Raw genomic sequence first — 19,613 nt, forward strand, 5'->3', positions numbered from 1 at the left:
TGTCAGTATTGACAGGGGTCCTGGTCAGTGTGTCTGTATTCACAGGGTGTCCTGGTCAGTGTGTCAGTATTTACAGGGGTTCCCGGGGAGTGTGTCAGTATTTACAGGGTTTCCCGGGGAGTGTGTCGGTATTTACAGGGGGTCCTGGGGGGGTGTGTCGGTATTTACAGGGTGTACCGGGGAGTGTGTCTGTATTTACAGGGGTCCCGGGGAGTGTGTCAGTATTCACAGGGGTCCTGGGGAGTGTGTCAGTATTCACAGGGTTTCCTGGGGTGTGTGTCAGTATTTACAGGGGGTCCCGGGGAGTGTGTCAGTATTCACAGGGGTCCTGGGGAGTGTGTCAGTATTCACAGGGGTCCCGGGGAGCGTGTCAATATTTACAGTGGGTCCCGGGGAGTGTGTCAGTATTCACAGGGGTCCTGGGAGTGTGTTGGTATTTACAGGGGGTCCTGGGGAGTGTGTCAGTATTTATAGGGGGTCCTGGGGAGTGTGTCAGTATTCACAGGGGTCCCGGGGAGTGTGTCAGTATTCACAGGGGTCCTGGGAGTGTGTCGGTATTTACAGGGTGTCCTGGGGAGTGTGTCGGTATTTACAGGGGTCCTGGGAGTGTGTCGGTATTTACAGTGGTCCTGGGGAGTGAGTCAGTATTTATAGGGGTTCCCGGGGAGTGTGTCGGTATTTACAGTGGTCCTGGGGAGTGTGTCAGTATTTATAGGGGGTCCTGGGGAGTGTGTCAGTATTTACAGGGGTCCTGGGGAGTGTGTCAGTATTTACAGGGGTCCCGGGGAGTGTGTCGGTATTTACAGGGGTTCCCGGGGAGTGTGTCGGTATTTACAGGGGTCCCGGGGAGTGTGTCAGTATTTATAGGGGGTCCTGGGGAGTGTGTCAGTATTTACAGGGGTTCCCGGGGAGTGTGTCGGTATTTACAGTGGTCCTGGGGAGTGTGTCAGTATTTATAGGGGGTCCTGGGGAGTGTGTCGGTATTTACAGGGGTTCCCAGGGGGGTGTGTCGGTATTTACAGGGGGTCCCGGGGGGTGTGTCGGTATTCACAGGGGTCCTGGGGAGTGTGTCGGTATTTACTGGGGGTCCGGGGGGTGTGTCGGTATTTACAGGGGGTTCCGGGGAGTGTGTCGGTATTTACAGGGGCCCTGGGGAGTGTGTCGGTATTTACAGGGGGTCCCAGGGAGCGTGTCAGTATTTACAGGGGGTCCCGGGGAGTGTGTCAGTATTCACAGGGGTCCTGGGGAGTGTGTCAGTATTTACAGGGTGTCCTGGGGTGTGTGTCAGTATTTACAGGGGGTCCCGGGGAGTGTGTCAGTATTCACAGGGGTCCTGGGGAGTGTGTCAGTATTCACAGGGTGTCCTGGGGTGTGTGTCAGTATTTACAGGGGGTCCCGGGGAGTGTGTCAGTATTCACAGGGGTCCCGGGGAGTGTGTCAGTATTCACAGGGGTCCTGGGGAGTGTGTCAGTATTCACAGGGGTCCCGGGGAGCGTGTCAATATTTACAGTGGGTCCCGGGGAGTGTGTCAGTATTCACAGGGGTCCTGGGAGTGTGTCGGTATTTACAGGGGGTCCTGGGGAGTGTGTCAGTATTTATAGGGGGTCCTGGGGAGTGTGTCAGTATTTACAGGGGTCCCGGGGAGTGTGTCAGTATTCACAGGGGTGCTGGGAGTGTGTCGGTATTTACAGTGGTCCTGGGGAGTGTGTCAGTATTTATAGGGGGTCCTGGGGAGTGTGTCAGTATTTACAGGGGTCCTGGGGAGTGTGTCAGTATTTACAGGGGTCCCGGGGAGTGTGTCGGTATTTACAGGGGTTCCCGGGGAGTGTGTCGGTATTTACAGGGGTCCCGGGGAGTGTGTCAGTATTTATAGGGGGTCCTGGGGAGTGTGTCAGTATTTACAGGGGTTCCCGGGGAGTGTGTCGGTATTTACAGTGGTCCTGGGGAGTGTGTCAGTATTTATAGGGGGTCCTGGGGAGTGTGTCAGTATTTACAGGGGGTCCTGGGGAGTGTGTCGGTATTTACAGGGGTCTGGGGGAGTGTGTCGGTATTTACAGGTGTTCCCGGGGGGTGTGTCGGTATTTACAGGTGTTCCCGGGGGGTGTGTCGGTATTTACAGGGGGTCCCGGGGGGTGTGTTGGTATTCACAGGGGTCCTGGGGAGTGTGTCGGTATTTACTGGGGGTCCGGGGGGTGTGTCGGTATTTACAGGGGGTCCCGGGGAGTGTGTCGGTATTTACAGGGGCCCTGGGGAGTGTGTCGGTATTTACAGGGGGTCCCAGGGAGCGTGTCAGTATTTACAGGGGGTCCCGGGGAGTGTGTCAGTATTCACAGGGGTCCTGGGGAGTGTGTCAGTATTTACAGGGTGTCCTGGGGAGTGTGTCGGTATTCTCAGGGGTCCCAGGGAGCGTGTCAGTATTTACAGGGGGTCCCGTGGAGTGTGTCGGTATTTACAGGGGGTCCTGGGGAGTGTGTCGGTATTTACTGGGGGTCCCGGGGAGTGTGTCGGTATTTACAGGGGCCCTGGGGAGTGTGTCGGTATTTACAGGGGGTCCCAGGGAGCGTGTCAGTATTTACAGGGGGTCCCGGGGAGTGTGTCAGTATTCACAGGGGTCCTGGCGAGTGTGTCAGTATTTACAGGGTGTCCTGGGGAGTGTGTCGGTATTCACAGGGGTCCCGGGGAGCGTGTCACTATTTACAGGGGGTCCCGGGGAGCGTGTCAGTATTTACAGGGGGTCCCGGGGAGTGTGTCAGTATTCACAGGGGGTCCCTGGGAGTGTGTCGGTATTTACAGTGGTCCTGGGGAGTGTGTCAGTATTTACAGGCTCCGGGGGGTGTGTCGGTATTTACAGGGGGACCCGGGGAGTGTGTCGGTATTTACAGGGTGTCCCGGGGAGTGTGTCAGTATTTACAGGGGTTCCCGGGGGGTGTGTCGGTATTTACAGGCTCCGGGGGGTGTGTCGGTATTTACAGGGGTCCCGGGGAGTGTGTCAGTATTTATAGCGGGTCCCGGGGAGTGTGTCAGTATTCACAGGGGGTCCCAGGGAGAGTGTCAGTATTTACAGTGGGTCCCGGGGAGTGTGTCAGTATTCACAGGGGTCCTGGGGAGTGTGTCAGTATTTACAGGGTGTCCTGGGGAGTGTGTCGGTATTCACAGGGGTCCCGGGGAGCGTGTCAGTATTTACAGGGGGTCCCGGGGAGTGTGTCAGTATTCACAGGGGGTCCTGGGGAGTGTTTCAGTATTTACAGGGTGTCCCAGGGAATGTGTTGGTATTCACAGGGGGTCCTGGGGAGTGTGTCAGTATTGACAGGGGTCCTGGTCAGTGTGTCAGTATTTACAGGTGGTCCTGGGGAGTGTGTCAGTATTGACAGGGGTCCTGGTCAGTGTGTCAGTATTCACAGGGTGTCCTGGTCAGTGTGTCAGTATTTACAGGGGGTCCTGGGGAGTGTGTCAGTATTGACAGGGGTCCTGGGGAGTGTGTCGGTATTTACAGGTTGTCCCGGGGAATGTGTCGGTATTCACAGGGGATCCTGGGGAGTGTGTCAGGATTTACAGGGGGTCCCGGGGAGTGTGTCGGTATTTACAGGGGGTCCCTGGGAGTGTGTCGGTATTTACAGTGGTCCTGGGGAGTGTGTCAGTATTTACAGGCTCCGGGGGGTGTGTCGGTATTTACAGGGGGACCAGGGGAGTGTGTCGGTATTTACAGGGTGTCCCGGGGGGTGTGTCGGTATTTACAGGGGCCCTGGGGAGTGTGTCGGTATTTACAGGGGGTCCCAGGGAGCGTGTCAGTATTTACAGGGGGTCCCGGGGAGTGTGTCAGTATTCACAGGGGGTCCTGGGGAGTGTTTCAGTATTTACAGGGTGTCCCAGGGAATGTGTTGGTATTCACAGGGGGTCCTGGGGAGTGTGTCAGTATTGACAGGGGTCCTGGTCAGTGTGTCAGTATTCACAGGGGTCCTGGCGAGTGTGTCAGTATTTACAGGGTGTCCTGGGGAGTGTGTCGGTATTCACAGGGGTCCCGGGGAGCGTGTCAGTATTTACAGGGGGTCCCGGGGAGCGTGTCAGTATTTACAGGGGGTCCCGGGGAGTGTGTCAGTATTCACAGGGGGGTCCTGGGGAGTGTTTCAGTATTTACAGGGTGTCCCAGGGAATATGTTGGTATTCACAGGGGGTCCTGGGGAGTGTGTCAGTATTCACAGGGGGTCCGGGGAGTGTGTCAGTATTTACAGGGGTCCTGGGGAGTGTGTCAGTATTCACAGGGGGTCCGGGGAGTGTGTCAGTATTTACAGGGGTCCTGGGGAGTGTGTCGGTATTTACAGGGTGTCCCGGGGAATGTGTCGGTATTCACAGGGGATCCTGGGGAGTGTATCAGGATTTACAGGGGGTCCCGGCGAGTGTGTCGGTATTTTACAGGGGGTCCCTGGGAGTGTGTCGGTATTTACAGTGGTCCTGGGGAGTGTGTCAGTATTTACAGGCTCCGGGGGGTGTGTCGGTATTTACAGGGGACCCGGGGAGTGTGTCGGTATTTACAGGGTGTCCCGGGGAGTGTGTCAGTATTTACAGGGGTTCCCGGGGGTGTGTCGGTATTTACAGGCTCCGGGGGGTGTGTCGGTATTTACAGGGGTCCCGGGGAGTGTGTCAGTATTTATAGCGGGTCCCGGGGAGTGTGTCAGTATTCACAGGGGGTCCCAGGGAGAGTGTCAGTATTTACAGGGGGTCCCGGGGAGTGTGTCAGTATTCACAGGGGTCCTGGGGAGTGTGTCAGTATTTACAGGGGTCCCGGGGAGCGTGTCGGTATTCACAGGGGTCCCGGGGAGCGTGTCAGTATTTACAGGGGGTCCCGGGGAGCGTGTCAGTATTGACAGGGGTCCTGGTCAGTGTGTCTGTATTCACAGGGTGTCCTGGTCAGTGTGTCAGTATTTACAGGGAGTCCTGGGGAGTGTGTCAGTATTGACAGGGGTCCTGGTCAGTGTGTCAGTATTTACAGGGGTTCCCGGGGAGTGTGTCAGTATTTACAGGGTTTCCCGGGGAGTGTGTCGGTATTTTACAGGGGGTCCTGGGGGGGTGTGTCGGTATTTACAGGGGTACCGGGGAGTGTGTCTGTATTTACAGGGGTCCCGGGGAGTGTGTCAGTATTCACAGGGGTCCTGGGGAGTGTGTCAGTATTCACAGGGTGTCCTGGGGTGGGTGTCAGTATTTACAGGGGGTCCCGGGGAGTGTGTCAGTATTCACAGGGGTCCTGGGGAGTGTGTCAGTATTCACAGGGGTCCGGGGAGCGTGTCAATATTTACAGTGGGACCCGGGGAGTGTGTCAGTATTCACAGGGGTCCTGGGAGTGTGTCGGTATTTACAGGGGGTCCTGGGGAGTGTGTCAGTATTGACAGGGGTCCTGGTCAGTGTGTCAGTATTTACAGGGGGTCCTGGGGAGTGTGTCAGTATTGACAGGGGTCCTGGTCAGTGTGTCCTGTATTCACAGGGTGTCCTGGTCAGTGTGTCAGTATTTACAGGGGTTCCCCGGGGAGTGTGTCAGTATTTACAGGGTTTCCCGGGAGTGTGTCGGTATTTACAGGGGTCCTGGGGGGGTGTGTCGGTATTTACAGGGTGTACCGGGGAGTGTGTCTGTATTTACAGGGGTCCCGGGGAGTGTGTCAGTATTCACAGGGGTGTCTCTGGGGGAGTGTGTCAGTATTCACAGGGTTTCCTGGGGTGTGTGTCAGTATTTACAGGGGGTCCCGGGGAGTGTGTCAGTATTCACAGGGGTCCTGGGGAGTGTGTCAGTATTCACAGGGGTCCCGGGGAGCGTGTCAATATTTACAGTGGGTCCGGGGAGTGTGTCAGTATTCACAGGGGTCCTGGGAGTGTGTCGGTATTTACAGGGGGTCCTGGGGAGTGTGTCAGTATTTATAGGGGGTCCTGGGGAGTGTGTCAGTATTCACAGGGGTCCCGGGGGAGTGTGTCAGTATTCACAGGGGTCCTGGGAGTGTGTCGGTATTTACAGGGTGTCCTGGGGAGTGTGTCGTATTTACAGGGGTCCTGGGAGTGTGTCAGTATTTACAGTGGTCCTGGGGGAGTGTGTCAGTATTTATAGGGGTTCCCGGGGAGTGTGTCGGTATTTACAGTGGTCCTGGGGAGTGTGTCAGTATTTATAGGGGGTCCTGGGGAGTGTGGGTCAGTATTTACAGGGGTCCTGGGGAGTGTGTCAGTATTTACAGGGGTCCCCGGGGAGTGTGTCGGTATTACAGGGGGTTCCCGGGGGAGTGTGTCGGTATTTACAGGGGTCCCGGAGAGTGTGTCAGTATTTATAGGGGGTCCTGGGGAGTGTGTCAGTATTTACAGGGGTTCCCGGGGGGTGTGTCGGTATTTACAGGGGGTCCCGGGGGGTGTGTCGGTATTCACAGGGGTCCTGGGGAGTGTGTCGGTATTTACTGGGGGTCCGGGGGGTGTGTCGGTATTTACAGGGGGGTCCCGGGGAGTGTGTCGGTATTTACAGGGGCCCTGGGGAGTGTGTCGGTATTTACAGGGGGTCCCAGGGAGCGTGTCAGTATTTACAGGGGGTCCCGGGGAGTGTGTCAGTATTCACAGGGTGTCCCTGGGGTGTGTGTCAGTATTACAGGGTGTCCTGGGGAGTGTGTCAGTATTCACAGGGGTCCTGGGGAGTGTGTCAGTATTCACAGGGTGTCCTGGGGTGTGTGTCAGTATTTACAGGGGGTCCCGGGGAGTGTGTCAGTATTCACAGGGGTCCCGGGGAGTGTGTCAGTATTCACAGGGGTCCTGGGGAGTGTGTCAGTATTCACAGGGGGTCCCGGGGAGCGTGTCAATATTTACAGTGGGTCCCGGGGAGTGTGTCAGTATTCACAGGGTCCTGGGAGTGTGTCGGTATTTACAGGGGGTCCCTGGGGAGTGTGTCAGTATTTATAGGGGGTCCTGGGGAGTGTGTCAGTATTTACAGGGGTCCCGGGGAGTGTGTCAGTATTCACAGGGGTCCTGGGAGTGTGTCGGTATTTACAGTGGTCCTGGGGAGTGTGTCAGGTATTTATAGGGGGTCCTGGGGAGTGTGTCAGTATTTACAGGGGTCCTGGGGAGTGTGTCAGTATTTACAGGGGTCCCGGGGAGTGTGTCGGTATTTACAGGGGTTCCCCGGGGAGTGTGTCGGTATTTACAGGGGTCCCGGGGAGTGTGTCAGTATTTATAGGGGGTCCTGGGAGTGTGTCAGTATTTACAGGGGTTCCCCGGGGAGTGTGTCGGTTTTTACAGTGGTCCTGGGGAGTGTGTCAGTATTTATAGGGGGTCCTGGGGAGTGTGTCAGTATTTACAGGGGGTCCTGGGGAGTGTGTCGGTATTTACAGGGGTCTGGGGGAGTGTGTCGGTATTTACAGGTGTTCCCGGGGGGGTGTGTCGGTATTTACAGGTGTTCCCGGGGGGGGTGTCGGTATTTACAGGGGGTCCCGGGGAGCGTGTCAGTATTGACAGGGGTCCTGGTCAGTGTGTCTGTATTCACAGGGTGTCCTGGTCAGTGTGTCAGTATTTACAGGGAGTCCTGGGGAGTGTGTCAGTATTGACAGGGGTCCTGGTCAGTGTGTCAGTATTTACAGGGGTTCCCGGGGAGTGTGTCAGTATTTACAGGGTTTCCCGGGGAGTGTGTCGGTATTTACAGGGGGTCCTGGGGGGGTGTGTCGGTATTTACAGGGGGTACCGGGGAGTGTGTCTGTATTTACAGGGGTCCCGGGGAGTGTGTCAGTATTCACAGGGGTCCTGGGGAGTGTGTCAGTATTCACAGGGTGTCCTGGGGTGTGTGTCAGTATTTACAGGGGGTCCCGGGGAGTGTGTCAGTATTCACAGGGGTCCTGGGGAGTGTGTCAGTATTCACAGGGGTCCCGGGGAGCGTGTCAATATTTACAGTGGGGTCCCGGGGAGTGTGTCAGTATTCACAGGGGGGTCCTGGGAGTGTGTCGGTATTTACAGGGGGTCCTGGGGAGTGTGTCAGTATTGACAGGGGTCCTGGTCAGTGTGTCAGTATTTACAGGGGGTCCTGGGGAGTGTGTCAGTATTGACAGGGGTCCTGGGCAGTGTGTCTGTATTCACAGGGTGGTCCTGGGTCAGTGTGTCAGTATTTACAGGGGTTCCCGGGGAGTGTGTCAGTATTTACAGGGTTTCCCGGGGAGTGTGTCGGTATTTACAGGGGTCCTGGGGGGGGGTGTGTCGGTATTTACAGGGTGTACCGGGAGTGTGTCTGTATTTACAGGGGTCCCCGGGAGTGTGTCAGTATTCACAGGGGTCCTGGGGAGTGTGTCAGTATTCACAGGGTTTCCTGGGGTGTGTGTCAGTATTTACAGGGGGTCCTCGGGGAGTGTGTCAGTATTCACAGGGGTCCTGGGAGTGTGTCAGTATTCACAGGGGTCCCGGGGAGCGTGTCAAGTATTTACAGTGGGTCCCGGGGAGTGTGTCAGTATTCACAGGGGTCCTGGGAGTGTGTCGGTATTTACAGGGGGTCCTGGGGAGTGTGTCAGTATTTATAGGGGGTCCTGGGGAGTGTGTCAGTATTCACAGGGGTCCCGGGGAGTGTGTCAGTATTCACAGGGGTCCCTGGGAGTGTGTCGTATTTACAGGGTGTCCTGGGGAGTGTGTCGGTATTTACAGGGGTCCTGGGAGTGTGTCAGTATTTACAGTGGTCCTGGGAGTGTGTCAGTATTTATAGGGGTTCCCGGGGGAGTGTGTCGGTATTTACAGTGGTCCTGGGGAGTGTGTCAGTATTTATAGGGGTCCCTGGGGAGTGTGTCAGTATTTACAGGGGTCCTGGGGAGTGTGTCAGTATTTACAGGGGTCCCGGGGAGTGTGTCGGTATTTACAGGGGTTCCCGGGGAGTGTGTCGGTATTTTACAGGGGTCCCGGAGAGTGTGTCAGTATTTATAGGGGGTCCTGGGGAGTGTGTCAGTATTTACAGGGGGTCCCGGGGAGTGTGTCGGTATTTACAGTGGGTCCTGGGGAGTGTGTCAGTATTTATAGGGGGTCCTGGGGAGTGTGTCGGTATTTACAGGGGTTCCCGGGGGGGTGTGTCGGTATTTACAGGGGGTCCCGGGGGGTGTGTCGGTATTCACTGGGGTCCTGGGGAGTGTGTCGGTATTTACTGGGGGTCCGGGGGGTGTGTCGGTATTTACAGGGGTCCCGGGGAGTGTGTCGGTATTTACAGGGGCCCTGGGGAGTGTGTCGGTATTTACAGGGGGTCCCAGGGAGCGTGTCAGTATTTACAGGGGGGTCCCGGGGAGTGTGTCAGTATTCACAGGTGTCCTGGGGTGTGTGTCAGGTATTTACAGGGTGTCCTGGGGAGTGTGTCAGTATTCACAGGGGTCCTGGGGGAGTGTGTCAGTATCACAGGGTGTCCCTGGGGTGTGTGTCAGTATTTACAGGGGTCCCGGGGAGTGTGTCAGTATTCACAGGGGTCCCGGGGAGTGTGTCTGTATTTCACAGGGGTCCTGGGGAGTGTGTCAGTATTCACAGGGGTCCCGGGGAGCGTGTCAATATTTACAGTGGGTCCCGGGGAGTGTGTCAGTATTCACAGGGGTCCTGGGAGTGTGTCGGTATTTACAGGGGGTCCTGGGGAGTGTGTCAGTATTTATAGGGGGTCCTGGGGAGTGTGTCAGTATTTACAGGGGTCCCGGGGAGTGTGTCAGTATTCACAGGGGTCCTGGGAGTGTGTCGGTATTTACAGTGGTCCTGGGGAGTGTGTCAGTATTTATAGGGGGGTCCTGGGGAGTGTGGTCAGTATTTACAGGGGTCCTGGGGAGTGTGTCAGTATTTACAGGGGTCCCGGGGAGGTGTCGGTATTTACAGGGGTTCCCGGGGAGTGTGTCGGTATTTACAGGGGTCCCGGGGAGTGTGTCAGTATTTATCAGGGTTGTCCTGGGGAGTGTGTCAGTATTACAGGGGTTCCCGGGGAGTGTGTCGGTTTTTACAGTGGGTCCTGGGGAGTGTGTCAGTATTTATAGGGGGTCCTGGGGAGTGTGTCAGTATTTACAGGGGGTCCTGGGGAGTGTGTCGGTATTTACAGGGGTCTGGGGGAGTGTGTCGGTATTTACAGGTGTTCCCGGGGGTGTGTCGTTTACAGGTTCCCGGGGTGTGTCGGTATTTACCGGGGGTCCCGGGGGGTGTGTCGGTATTCACAGGGGTCCTGGGGAGTGTGTCGGTATTTACTGGGGGTCCGGGGGGTGTGTCGGTATTTACAGGGGTCCCGGGGAGTGTGTCGGTATTTACAGGGGCCCTGGGGAGGTGTGTCGGTATTTACAGGGGGTCCCAGGGAGCGTGTCAGTATTTACAGGGGGTCCCGGGGAGTGTGTCAGTATTCACAGGGGGTCCTGGGGAGTGTGGTCAGTATTTACAGGGTGTCCTGGGAGTGTGTCGGTATTTCTCAGGGGTCCCGGGGAGCGTGTCAGTATTTACAGGGGGTCCCGTGGAGTGTGTCGGTATTACGGGGGTCCTGGGGAGTGTGTCGGTATTTACTGGGGGTCCCGGGGAGTGTGTCGGTATTTACTGGGGGTCCCGGGGAGTGTGTCGGTATTTACAGGGGCCCTGGGGAGTGTGTCGGTATTTCACAGGGGGTCCCAGGGAGCGTGTCAGTATTTACAGGGGGTCCCCGGGGAGTGTGTCAGTATTCAGAGGGTCCTGGCGAGTGTGTCAGTATTTACAGGGTGTCCTGGGGGAGTGTGTCGGTATTCACAGGGGTCCCGGGGAGCGTGTCAGGTATTTACAGGGGTCCCGGGAGCGTGTCAGTATATACAGGGGGTCCCGGGGAGTGTGTCAGTATTCACAGGGGGTCCCTGGGAGTGTGTCGGTATTACAGTGGTCCGGGGGAGTGTGTCAGTATTTACAGGCTCCGGGGGGTGTGTCGGTATTTACAGGGGGACCCGGGGAGTGGTGTCGGTATTTACAGGGTGTCCCGGGGAGTGTGTCAGTATTTACAGGGGTTCCCGGGGGGTGTGTCGGTATTTACAGGCTCCGGGGGGGGTGTCGGTATTTTACAGGGGTCCCGGGGAGTGTGTCAGTATTATAGCGGGTCCCGGGGAGTGTGTCAGTATTCACAGGGGGGTCCCAGGGAGAGTGTCAGTATTTACAGTGGGTCCCGGGGGAGTGTGTCAGTATTCACAGGGGTCCTGGGGAGTGTGTCAGTATTTACAGGGTGTCCTGGGGAGTGTGTCGGTTTCACAGGGGTCCCGGGGAGGCGTGCAGTAATTACAGGGGGTCCCAGGGAATGTGTTGGTATTCACAGGGGGGTCCTGGGGAGGTGTGTCAGTATTCACAGGGGGTCCGGGGAGTGTGTCAGTATTTACAGGGGTCCTGGGAGTGTGGTCGGTATTTACAGGGTATCCCGGGGAATGTGTCGGTATTCACAGGGGATCCTGGGGAGTGTGTCAGGATTTACAGGGGGTCCCGGGGAGTGTGTCGGTATTTACAGGGGGTCCCTGGGAGTGTGTCGGTATTTACAGTGGTCCTGGGGAGTGTGTCAGTATTTACAGGCTCCCGGGGGGTGTGTCGGTATTTACAGGGGGACCCGGGGAGTGTGTCGGTATTTACAGGGTGTCCCGGGGAGTGTGTCAGTATTTACAGGGGTTCCCGGGGTGTGTGTCGGTATTTACAGGCTCCGGGGGTGTGTCGGTATTTACAGGGGTCCCGGGGAGTGTGTCAGTATTTATAGAAGGTCCCTGGGAGTGTGTCAGTATTCACAGGGGTCCTGGGGAGTGTGTCAGTATTCACAGGGGTCCTGGGAGTGTGTCGGTATTTACTGGGGGGTCCGGGGGGTGTGTCGGTATTTACAGGGGGTCCCGGGGTGTGTGTCGGTATTTACAGGGGCCCTGGGGGGGGGGGTGTCGGTATTTACAGGGGGGTACCCGGGGAGTGTGTCTGTATTTACAGGGGTCCCGGGGAGTGTGACAGTATTCACAGGGGTCCTGGGGAGCGTGTCAGTATTCACAGGGTGTCCTGGGGTGTGTGTCAGTATTTACAGGGGGTCCTGGGGTGTGTGTCAGTATTCACAGGGGTCCTGGTCAGTGTGTCCAGTATTCACAGGGTGGTCCTGGGGAGTGTGTCAGTATTTACAGGGGTCCTGGGGAGTGTGTCAGTATTCACAGGGGTCCTGGGGAGTGTGTCGGTATTCACAGGGGGTCCTGGGGAGTGTGTCAGGATTTACAGGGGTTCCCGGGGGGTGTGTCGGTATTTACAGGGGTTCCCGGGGGGTGTGTCGGTATTTACAGGGGGTCCTGGGGGGTGTGGTCGGTATTTACAGGGGGTCCTGGGGGAGTGTGTCAGTATTCACAGGGGGTTCCGGGGGGTGTGTCGGTATTCACAGGGGTCCTGGGGAGTGTGTCAGTATTCACAGGGGTCCTGGGGAGTGTGTCGGTATTTACTGGGGGTCCGGGGGGTGTGGTCGGTATTTACAGGGGCCCTGGGGAGTGTGTCGTTATTTACAGGGGGTCCCAGGGAGCGTGTCAGTATTTACAGGGTGTCCCGGGGAGTGTGTCAGTATTCACAGGGGTCCTGGGGAGTGTGTCAGTATTTACAGGGTGTCCTGGGGAGTGTGTCGGTATTCTCAGGGGTCCTGGGGAGTGTGTCAGTATTCACAGGGGTCCTGGGGAGTGTGTCGATATTTACTGGGGGTCCGGGGGGTGTGTCGGTATTTACAGGGGGTCCCCGGGGAGTGTGTTGGTATTTACAGGGGCCCTGGGGAGTGTGTCGGTATTTACAGGGCGTCCCAGGGAGCGTGTCAGTATTTACAGGGGGTCCCGGGGGAGTGTGTCAGTATTGACAGGGGTCCTGGGGAGTGTGTCAGTATTTTACAGGGTGTCCTGGGGAGTTTGTCGGTATTCACAGGGGTCCCGGGGAACGTGTCAGTATTTACAGGGGGTCCCGGGGAGTGTGTCGGTATTTACAGGGGGTCCTGGGGAGTGTGTCGGTATTTACTGGGGTTCCGGGGGGTGTGTCGGTATTTACAGGGGGTCCCGGGGAGTGTGTCGGTATTTACAGGGGCCCTGGGAGTGTGTCGGTATTTACAGGGGGTCCCAGGGAGCGTGTCAGTATTTACAGGGGGTCCCGGGGAGTGTGTCAGTATTCACAGGGGTCCTGGGGAGTGTGTCAGTATTTTACAGGGTGTCCTGGGGAGTGTGTCGGTATTCACAGGGGGTCCCGGGGAGCGTGTCAGTATTTACAGGGGGTCCCGGGGAGTGTGTCAGTATTCACAGGGGGTCCTGGGGAGTGTTTCAGTATTTACAGGGGTGTCCCCAGGGAATGTGTTGGTATTCACAGGGGGTCCTGGGGAGTGGTGTCAGTATTGACAGGGGTCCTGGGGTGTGTGTCAGTATTTACAGGGGTCCTGGGGAGTGTGTCAGTATTCACAGGGGTCCCGGGGAGCGTGTCAGTATTTACAGGGGGTCCCGGGGAGTGTGTCAGTATTCACAGGGGGTCCTGGGGAGTGTTTCAGTATTTACAGGGTGTCCCAGGGAATGTGTTGGTATTCACAGGGGGTCCTGGGGAGTGTTTCAGTATTTACAGGGTGTCCCAGGGAATGTGTTGGTATTCACAGGGGGTCCTGGGGAGTGTGTCAGTATTGACAGGGGTCCTGGTCAGTGTGTCAGTATTTACAGGGGTTCCCGGGGAGTGTGTCAGTATTTACAGGGTTTCCCGGGGGAGTGTGTCGGTATTTACAGGGGGTCCTGGGGGGGGTGTGTCGGTATTTACAGGGGGGTACCGGGGAGTGTGTCTGTATTTACAGGGGTCCCGGGGAGTGTGTCAGTATTCACAGGGGTCCTGGGGAGTGTGTCAGTATTCACAGGGGTCCCCGGGGAGCGTGTCAATATTTACAGTGGGTCCCTGGGAGTGTGTCAGTATTCACAGGGGTCCTGGGAGTGTGTCGATATTTACAGGGGGTCCTGGGGAGTGTGTCAGTATTGACAGGGGTCCTGGTCAGTGTGTTAGTATTTACAGGGGGTCCTGGGGAGTGTGTCAGTATTGACAGGGGTCCTGGTCAGTGTGTCTGTATTCACAGGGTGTCCTGGTCAGTGTGTCAGTATTTACAGGGGTTCCCGGGGAGTGTGTCAGTATTTACAGGGTTTCCCGGGGAGTGTGTCGGTATTTACAGGGGGTCCTGGGGGGGTGTGTGTCGGTATTTACAGGGTGTACCGGGGAGTGTGTCTGTATTTACAGGGGTCCCGGGGAGTGTGTCAGTATTCACAGGGGTCCTGGGGAGTGTGTCAGTATTCACAGGGTGTCCTGGGGTGTGTGTCAGTATTTACAGGGGGTCCCGGGGAGTGTGTCAGTATTCACAGGGGTCCTGGGGAGTGTGTCAGTATTCACAGGGGTCCCGGGGAGCGTGTCAATATTTACTGTGGGTCCCGGGGAGTGTGTCAGTATTCACAGGGGTCCTGGGAGTGTGTCGGTATTTACAGGGGGTCCTGGGGATTGTGTCAGTATTTATAGGGGGTCCTGGGGAGTGTGTCAGTATTTACAGGGGTCCCGGGGTGTGTGTCAGTATTCACAGGGGTCCTGGGAGTGTGTCGGTATTTACAGTGGTCCTGGGGAGTGTGTCAGTATTTATAGGGGGTCCTGGGGAGTGTGTCAGTATTTACAGGGGTCCCGGGGAGTGTGTCGGTATTTACAGGGGTTCCCGGGGAGTGTGTCGGTATTTACAGGGGTCCCGGGGAGTGTGTCAGTATTTATAGGGGGTCCTGGGGAGTGTGTCAGTATTTACAGGGGTCCCGGGGAGTGTGTCAGTATTTATAGGGGGTCCTGGGGAGTGTGTCAGTATTTATAGGGGGTCCTGGGGAGTGTGTCAGTATTTACAGGTGTTCCCGGGGGGTGTGTCGGTATTTACAGGGGTTCCCGGGGGGTGTGTCGGTATTTACAGGGGGTCCCGGGGGGTGTGTCGGTATTCACAGGGGTCCGGGGGGTGTGTCGGTATTTACAGGGGGTCCCGGGGAGTGTGTCTGTATTTACAGGGGCCCTGGGGAGTGTGTCGGTATTTACAGGGGGTCCCAGGGAGCGTGTCAGTATTTACAGGGGGTCCCGGGGAGTGTGTCAGTATTTATAGGGGGTCCTGGGGAGTGTGTCAGTATTTACAGGGGTCCCGGGGTGTGTGTCAGTATTCACAGGGGTCCTGGGAGTGTGTCGGTATTTACAGTGGTCCTGGGGAGTGTGTCAGTATTTATAGGGGGTCCTGGGGAGTGTGTCAGTATTTACAGGGGTCCCGGGGAGTGTGTCGGTATTTACAGGGGTTCCCGGGGAGTGTGTCGGTATTTACAGGGGTCCCGGGGAGTGTGTCAGTATTTATAGGGGGTCCTGGGGAGTGTGTCAGTATTTACAGGGGTCCCGGGGAGTGTGTCAGTATTTATAGGGGGTCCTGGGGAGTGTGTCAGTATTTATAGGGGGTCCTGGGGAGTGTGTCAGTATTTACAGGTGTTCCCGGGGGGGTGTGTCGGTATTTACAGGGGTTCCCGGGGGGTGTGTCGGTATTTACAGGGGGTCCCGGGGGGTGTGTCGGTATTCACAGGGGTCCGGGGGGTGTGTCGGTATTTACAGGGGGTCCCGGGGAGTGTGTCTGTATTTACAGGGGCCCTGGGGAGTGTGTCGGTATTTACAGGGGGTCCCAGGGAGCGTGTCAGTATTTACAGGGGGTCCCGGGGAGTGTGTCAGTATTCACAGGGGTCCTGGGGAGTGTGTCAGTATTTACAGGGTGTCCTGGGGAGTGTGTCGGTATTCTCAGGGGTCCCAGGGAGCGTGTCCGTATTTACAGGGGGTCCCGGGGAGCGTGTCAGTATTTACAGGGGGTCCCGGGGAGTGTGTCAGTATTCACAGGGGGTCCTGGGGAGTGTTGCAGTATTTACAGGGTGTCCCAGGGAATATGTTGGTATTCACAGGGGGTCCTGGGGAGTGTGTCAGTATTCACAGGGGGTCCTGGGGAGTGTGTCGGTATTTACTGGGCGTCCGGGGGGTGTGTCGGTATTTACAGGGGGTCCCGGGGAGTGTGTCGGTATTTACAGGGGCCCTGGGGAGTGTGTCGGTATTTACAGGGGGTCCCAGGGAGCGTGTCAGTATTTACAGGGGGTCCCGGGGAGTGTGTCAGTATTCACAGGGGTCCTGGGGAGTGTGTCAGTATTTACAGGGTGTCCTGGGGAGTGTGTCGGTATTCACAGGGGTCCCGGGGAGCGTGTCAGTATTTACAGGGGGTCCCGGGGAGTGTGTCAGTATTCACAGGGGGTCCTGGGGAGTGTTTCAGTATTTACAGGGTGTCCCAGGGAATATGTTGGTATTCACAGGGGGTCCTGGGGAGTGTGTCAGTATTCACAGGGGGTCCTGGGGAGTGTGTCGGTATTTACTGGGCGTCCGGGGGGTGTGTCGGTATTTACAGGGGGTCCCGGGGAGTGTGTCGGTATTTACAGGGGCCCTGGGGAGTGTGTCGGTATTTACAGGGGGTCCCAGGGAGCGTGTCAGTATTTACAGGGGGTCCCGGGGAGTGTGTCAGTATTCACAGGGGTCCTGGGGAGTGTGTCAGTATTTACAGGGTGTCCTGGGGAGTGTGTCGGTATTCACAGGGGTCCCGGGGAGCGTGTCAGTATTTACAGGGGGTCCCGGGGAGCGTGTCAGTATTTACAGGGGGTCCCGGGGAGTGTGTCAGTATTCACAGGGGGTCCTGGGGAGTGTGTCGGTATTTACAGGGGGTCCCGGGGTGTGTGTCAGTATTCACAGGGGTCCCGGAGAGTGTGTCGGTACTTACAGGGGGTCCCGGGGAGTGTGTCGGTATTTACAGGGGGTCCTGGGGAGTGTGTCGGTATTCACAGGTGTCCCGGGGAGTGTGTCAGTATTTACAGGGGGTCCCGGGGAGTGTGTCGGTTTTTACAGGGGGTCCTGGTGTTTTTGCTACCTGGCACCAGAGAAAAGGGGGGAGGACGGTGTGTCGGACGCCCGGTCGGGTGAAGGACAGTCTCATAGGGAGGAAGAGGACTGTTTGTCAACGGGTGGGCTATCTAGCTAATTCCTTACCACTTTCGCTGACGTGTCCCCAGCCGGTGATGTAATAACCGGGACCACAGCTGAACCTATAGGTGCTGCTGGGGAGGCAGATGGGAATGATGTAGTTGGAGAAGCTGATTGGTGTGGAAAGTTTCAGCAACGCGATGTCATAACCCTCTTCAGCGTTCACGTATCTGCTGTGCTTAATAATGTAGAAGACCTTCGACGACTTTTCGTTAGAGTTGACTCCATTCTGCTGATATCTCCCGAAGTATAGCACATAGCTGCTCACCAGATTGCTGGGCGGTGGGGAGAAATATGTTTCCCAGCAGTTAGAACCGCAGCAAATCTCCCTCCACACCGTCCCATCACACACTCCCAGGGTCAGACACAGAGTGAATCTCCCTCCACACCGTTCCATCACACACTCCCAGGGTCAGACACAGAGTGAATCTCCCCCCACACCGTCCCATCACACACTCCCAGGGTCAGACACAGAGTGAATCTCCCTCCACACCGTCCCATCACACACTCCCAGGGTCAGACACAGAGTGAATCTCCCCCCACACCGTCCCATCACACACTCCCGGGGTCAGACACAGAGTGAAACTCCCTCCACATTGTCCCATCACACACTCCTGGGGTCAGACACAGAGTGAATCTCCCCCCACACCGTCCCATCACACACTCCCGGGGTCAGACACAGAGTGAATCTCCCCCCACACCGTCCCATCACACACTCCCGGGGTCAGACACACAGTGAAGGTTCTAGACTATCCAGCAGGACATGAACTACTTGAGATCTTGTTGAACTTGTGGGTGGTCAGTGAAGCACTGGTGACTGTACCTTGCTACACAATGCGCTGCCGTTAAGACCCAGTCCGTGGAGATGAGCGTCGCTCCGCAAATGTGTTTGTTGTCTAGATGGATGCTGACTTGCCAAGGCCAATTTCCGTCAATCGCGTCCGTCCCCCCCACGATCCGATTGCTGATCACACGACGCCCACAGGCTGACGAAGCAAGTGAGAACCAATTTGTGTCATGTAACCCACGGAAACACCACCACCCAACCCTGGGACCAGGCATCGGCTTCTCCCTCGCCAAGACGGGGAGTTGGAAACACCGTCCCCTCCCTCCCCCCGGGACTGGACATCGGACACACCGTCCCCTCCCTCCCCGGGACAGGACATCGGATACCGTCCCCTCCCTCCCCGGGACTGGACATCGGACACACCGTCCCCTCCACCCACCGGGACAGGTCATCGGACACACCGTCCCCTCCCTCCCCGGGACTGGACATCGATCACACCGTCCCCTCCCTCCCCGGGACTGGACATCGGACACCGTCCCCTCCCTCCCCGGGACTGGACATCGGACACACCGTCCCCTCCCTCCCCGGGACTGGACATCGAACACACCGTCCCCTCCCTCACCGGGACTGGACATCGGACACACCGTCCACTCTCCCCCCGGACTGGACATCGGACACACCGTCCCCTCCCTCCCCGGGACTGGACATCGGACACACCGTCCCCTCCACCCCCCGGGACAGGTCATCGGACACACCGTCCCCTCCCTCCCCGGGACTGGACATCGGACACACCGTCCCCTCCCTCCCCGGGACTGGACATTGGACACACCGTCCCCTCCCCCCCCGGGACTGGACATCGGACACACCGTCCCCTCCCCCCCCGGGACTGGACATCGGACACCCCTCCCTCCCCGGGACTGGACATCGAACACACCGTCCCCTCCCTCCCCGGGACAGGTCATCGGACACACCGTCCCCCTCACTCCCCGGGACTGGACATCGGACACACCATCCCCTCCCTCCCCGGGACTGGACATCGATCACACCGTCCTCTCCCTCCCCGGGACAGGTCATCGGACACACCGTCCCCCTCACTCCCCGGGACAGGTCATCGGACACACCGTCCCCTCCCTCCCCGGGACTGGACATCGATCACACCGTCCTCTCCCTCCCCGGGACAGGTCATCGGACACACCATCCCCTCCCTCCCCGGGACTGGACATCGATCACACCGTCCTCTCCCTCCCCGGGACAGGTCATCGGACACACCGTCCCCCTCACTCCCCGGGACAGGTCATCGGACACACCATCCCCTCCCTCCCCGGGACAGGTCATCGGACACACCGTCCCCCTCACTCCCCGGGACAGGTCATCGGACACACCGTCCCCTCCCTCCCCGGGACTGGACATCGGACACACCGTCCCCTCCCTCCCCGGGACTGGACATCGATCACACCGTCCCCTCCCTCCCCGGGACTGGACATCGGACACCCCTCCCTCCCCGGGACTGGACATCGGACACACCGTCCCCTCCCTCCCCGGGACTGGACATCGATCACACCGTCCCCTCCCTCCCCGGGACTGGACATCGGACGCACCGTCCCCTCCCTCCCCGGGACTGGACATCGGACGCACCGTCCCCTCCCTCCCCGGGACTGGAGATCGGACGCACCGTCCCCTCCCTCCCCGGGACTGGACATCGATCACACCGTCCCCTCCCTCCCCGGGACTGGACATCGGACACACCGTCCCCTCCCTCCCCGGGACTGGACATCGGACACACCGTCCCCTCCCCCCCCGGGACTGGACATCG

At 57.8% G+C, this 19,613-nt stretch overlaps 1 protein-coding gene across 1 annotated transcript in view; it reads right to left on the reverse strand.

The window, feature by feature from the left end:
* LOC140719404 (serine protease 27) overlaps positions 1–18,099 on the reverse strand; it is a 62,175-nt gene extending 44,076 nt beyond the window's left edge. The window contains exons 1-2 of the mRNA XM_073034035.1: positions 17,837–18,099; positions 17,020–17,288 (exon numbers count right to left, since the gene is read on the reverse strand). Of these exons, the coding sequence (XP_072890136.1) occupies positions 17,020–17,288; positions 17,837–18,075 (508 nt within the window). The 5' untranslated portion in view covers positions 18,076–18,099. The remainder of the gene's footprint in view (positions 1–17,019; positions 17,289–17,836) is intronic.
* Between the last annotated feature and the right edge of the window lie 1,514 nt (positions 18,100–19,613).

Source organism: Hemitrygon akajei, chromosome 31, assembly GCF_048418815.1.
Source record: "Hemitrygon akajei chromosome 31, sHemAka1.3, whole genome shotgun sequence".
In the NCBI taxonomy this organism is placed as follows: Eukaryota; Metazoa; Chordata; class Chondrichthyes; order Myliobatiformes; family Dasyatidae; genus Hemitrygon; species Hemitrygon akajei.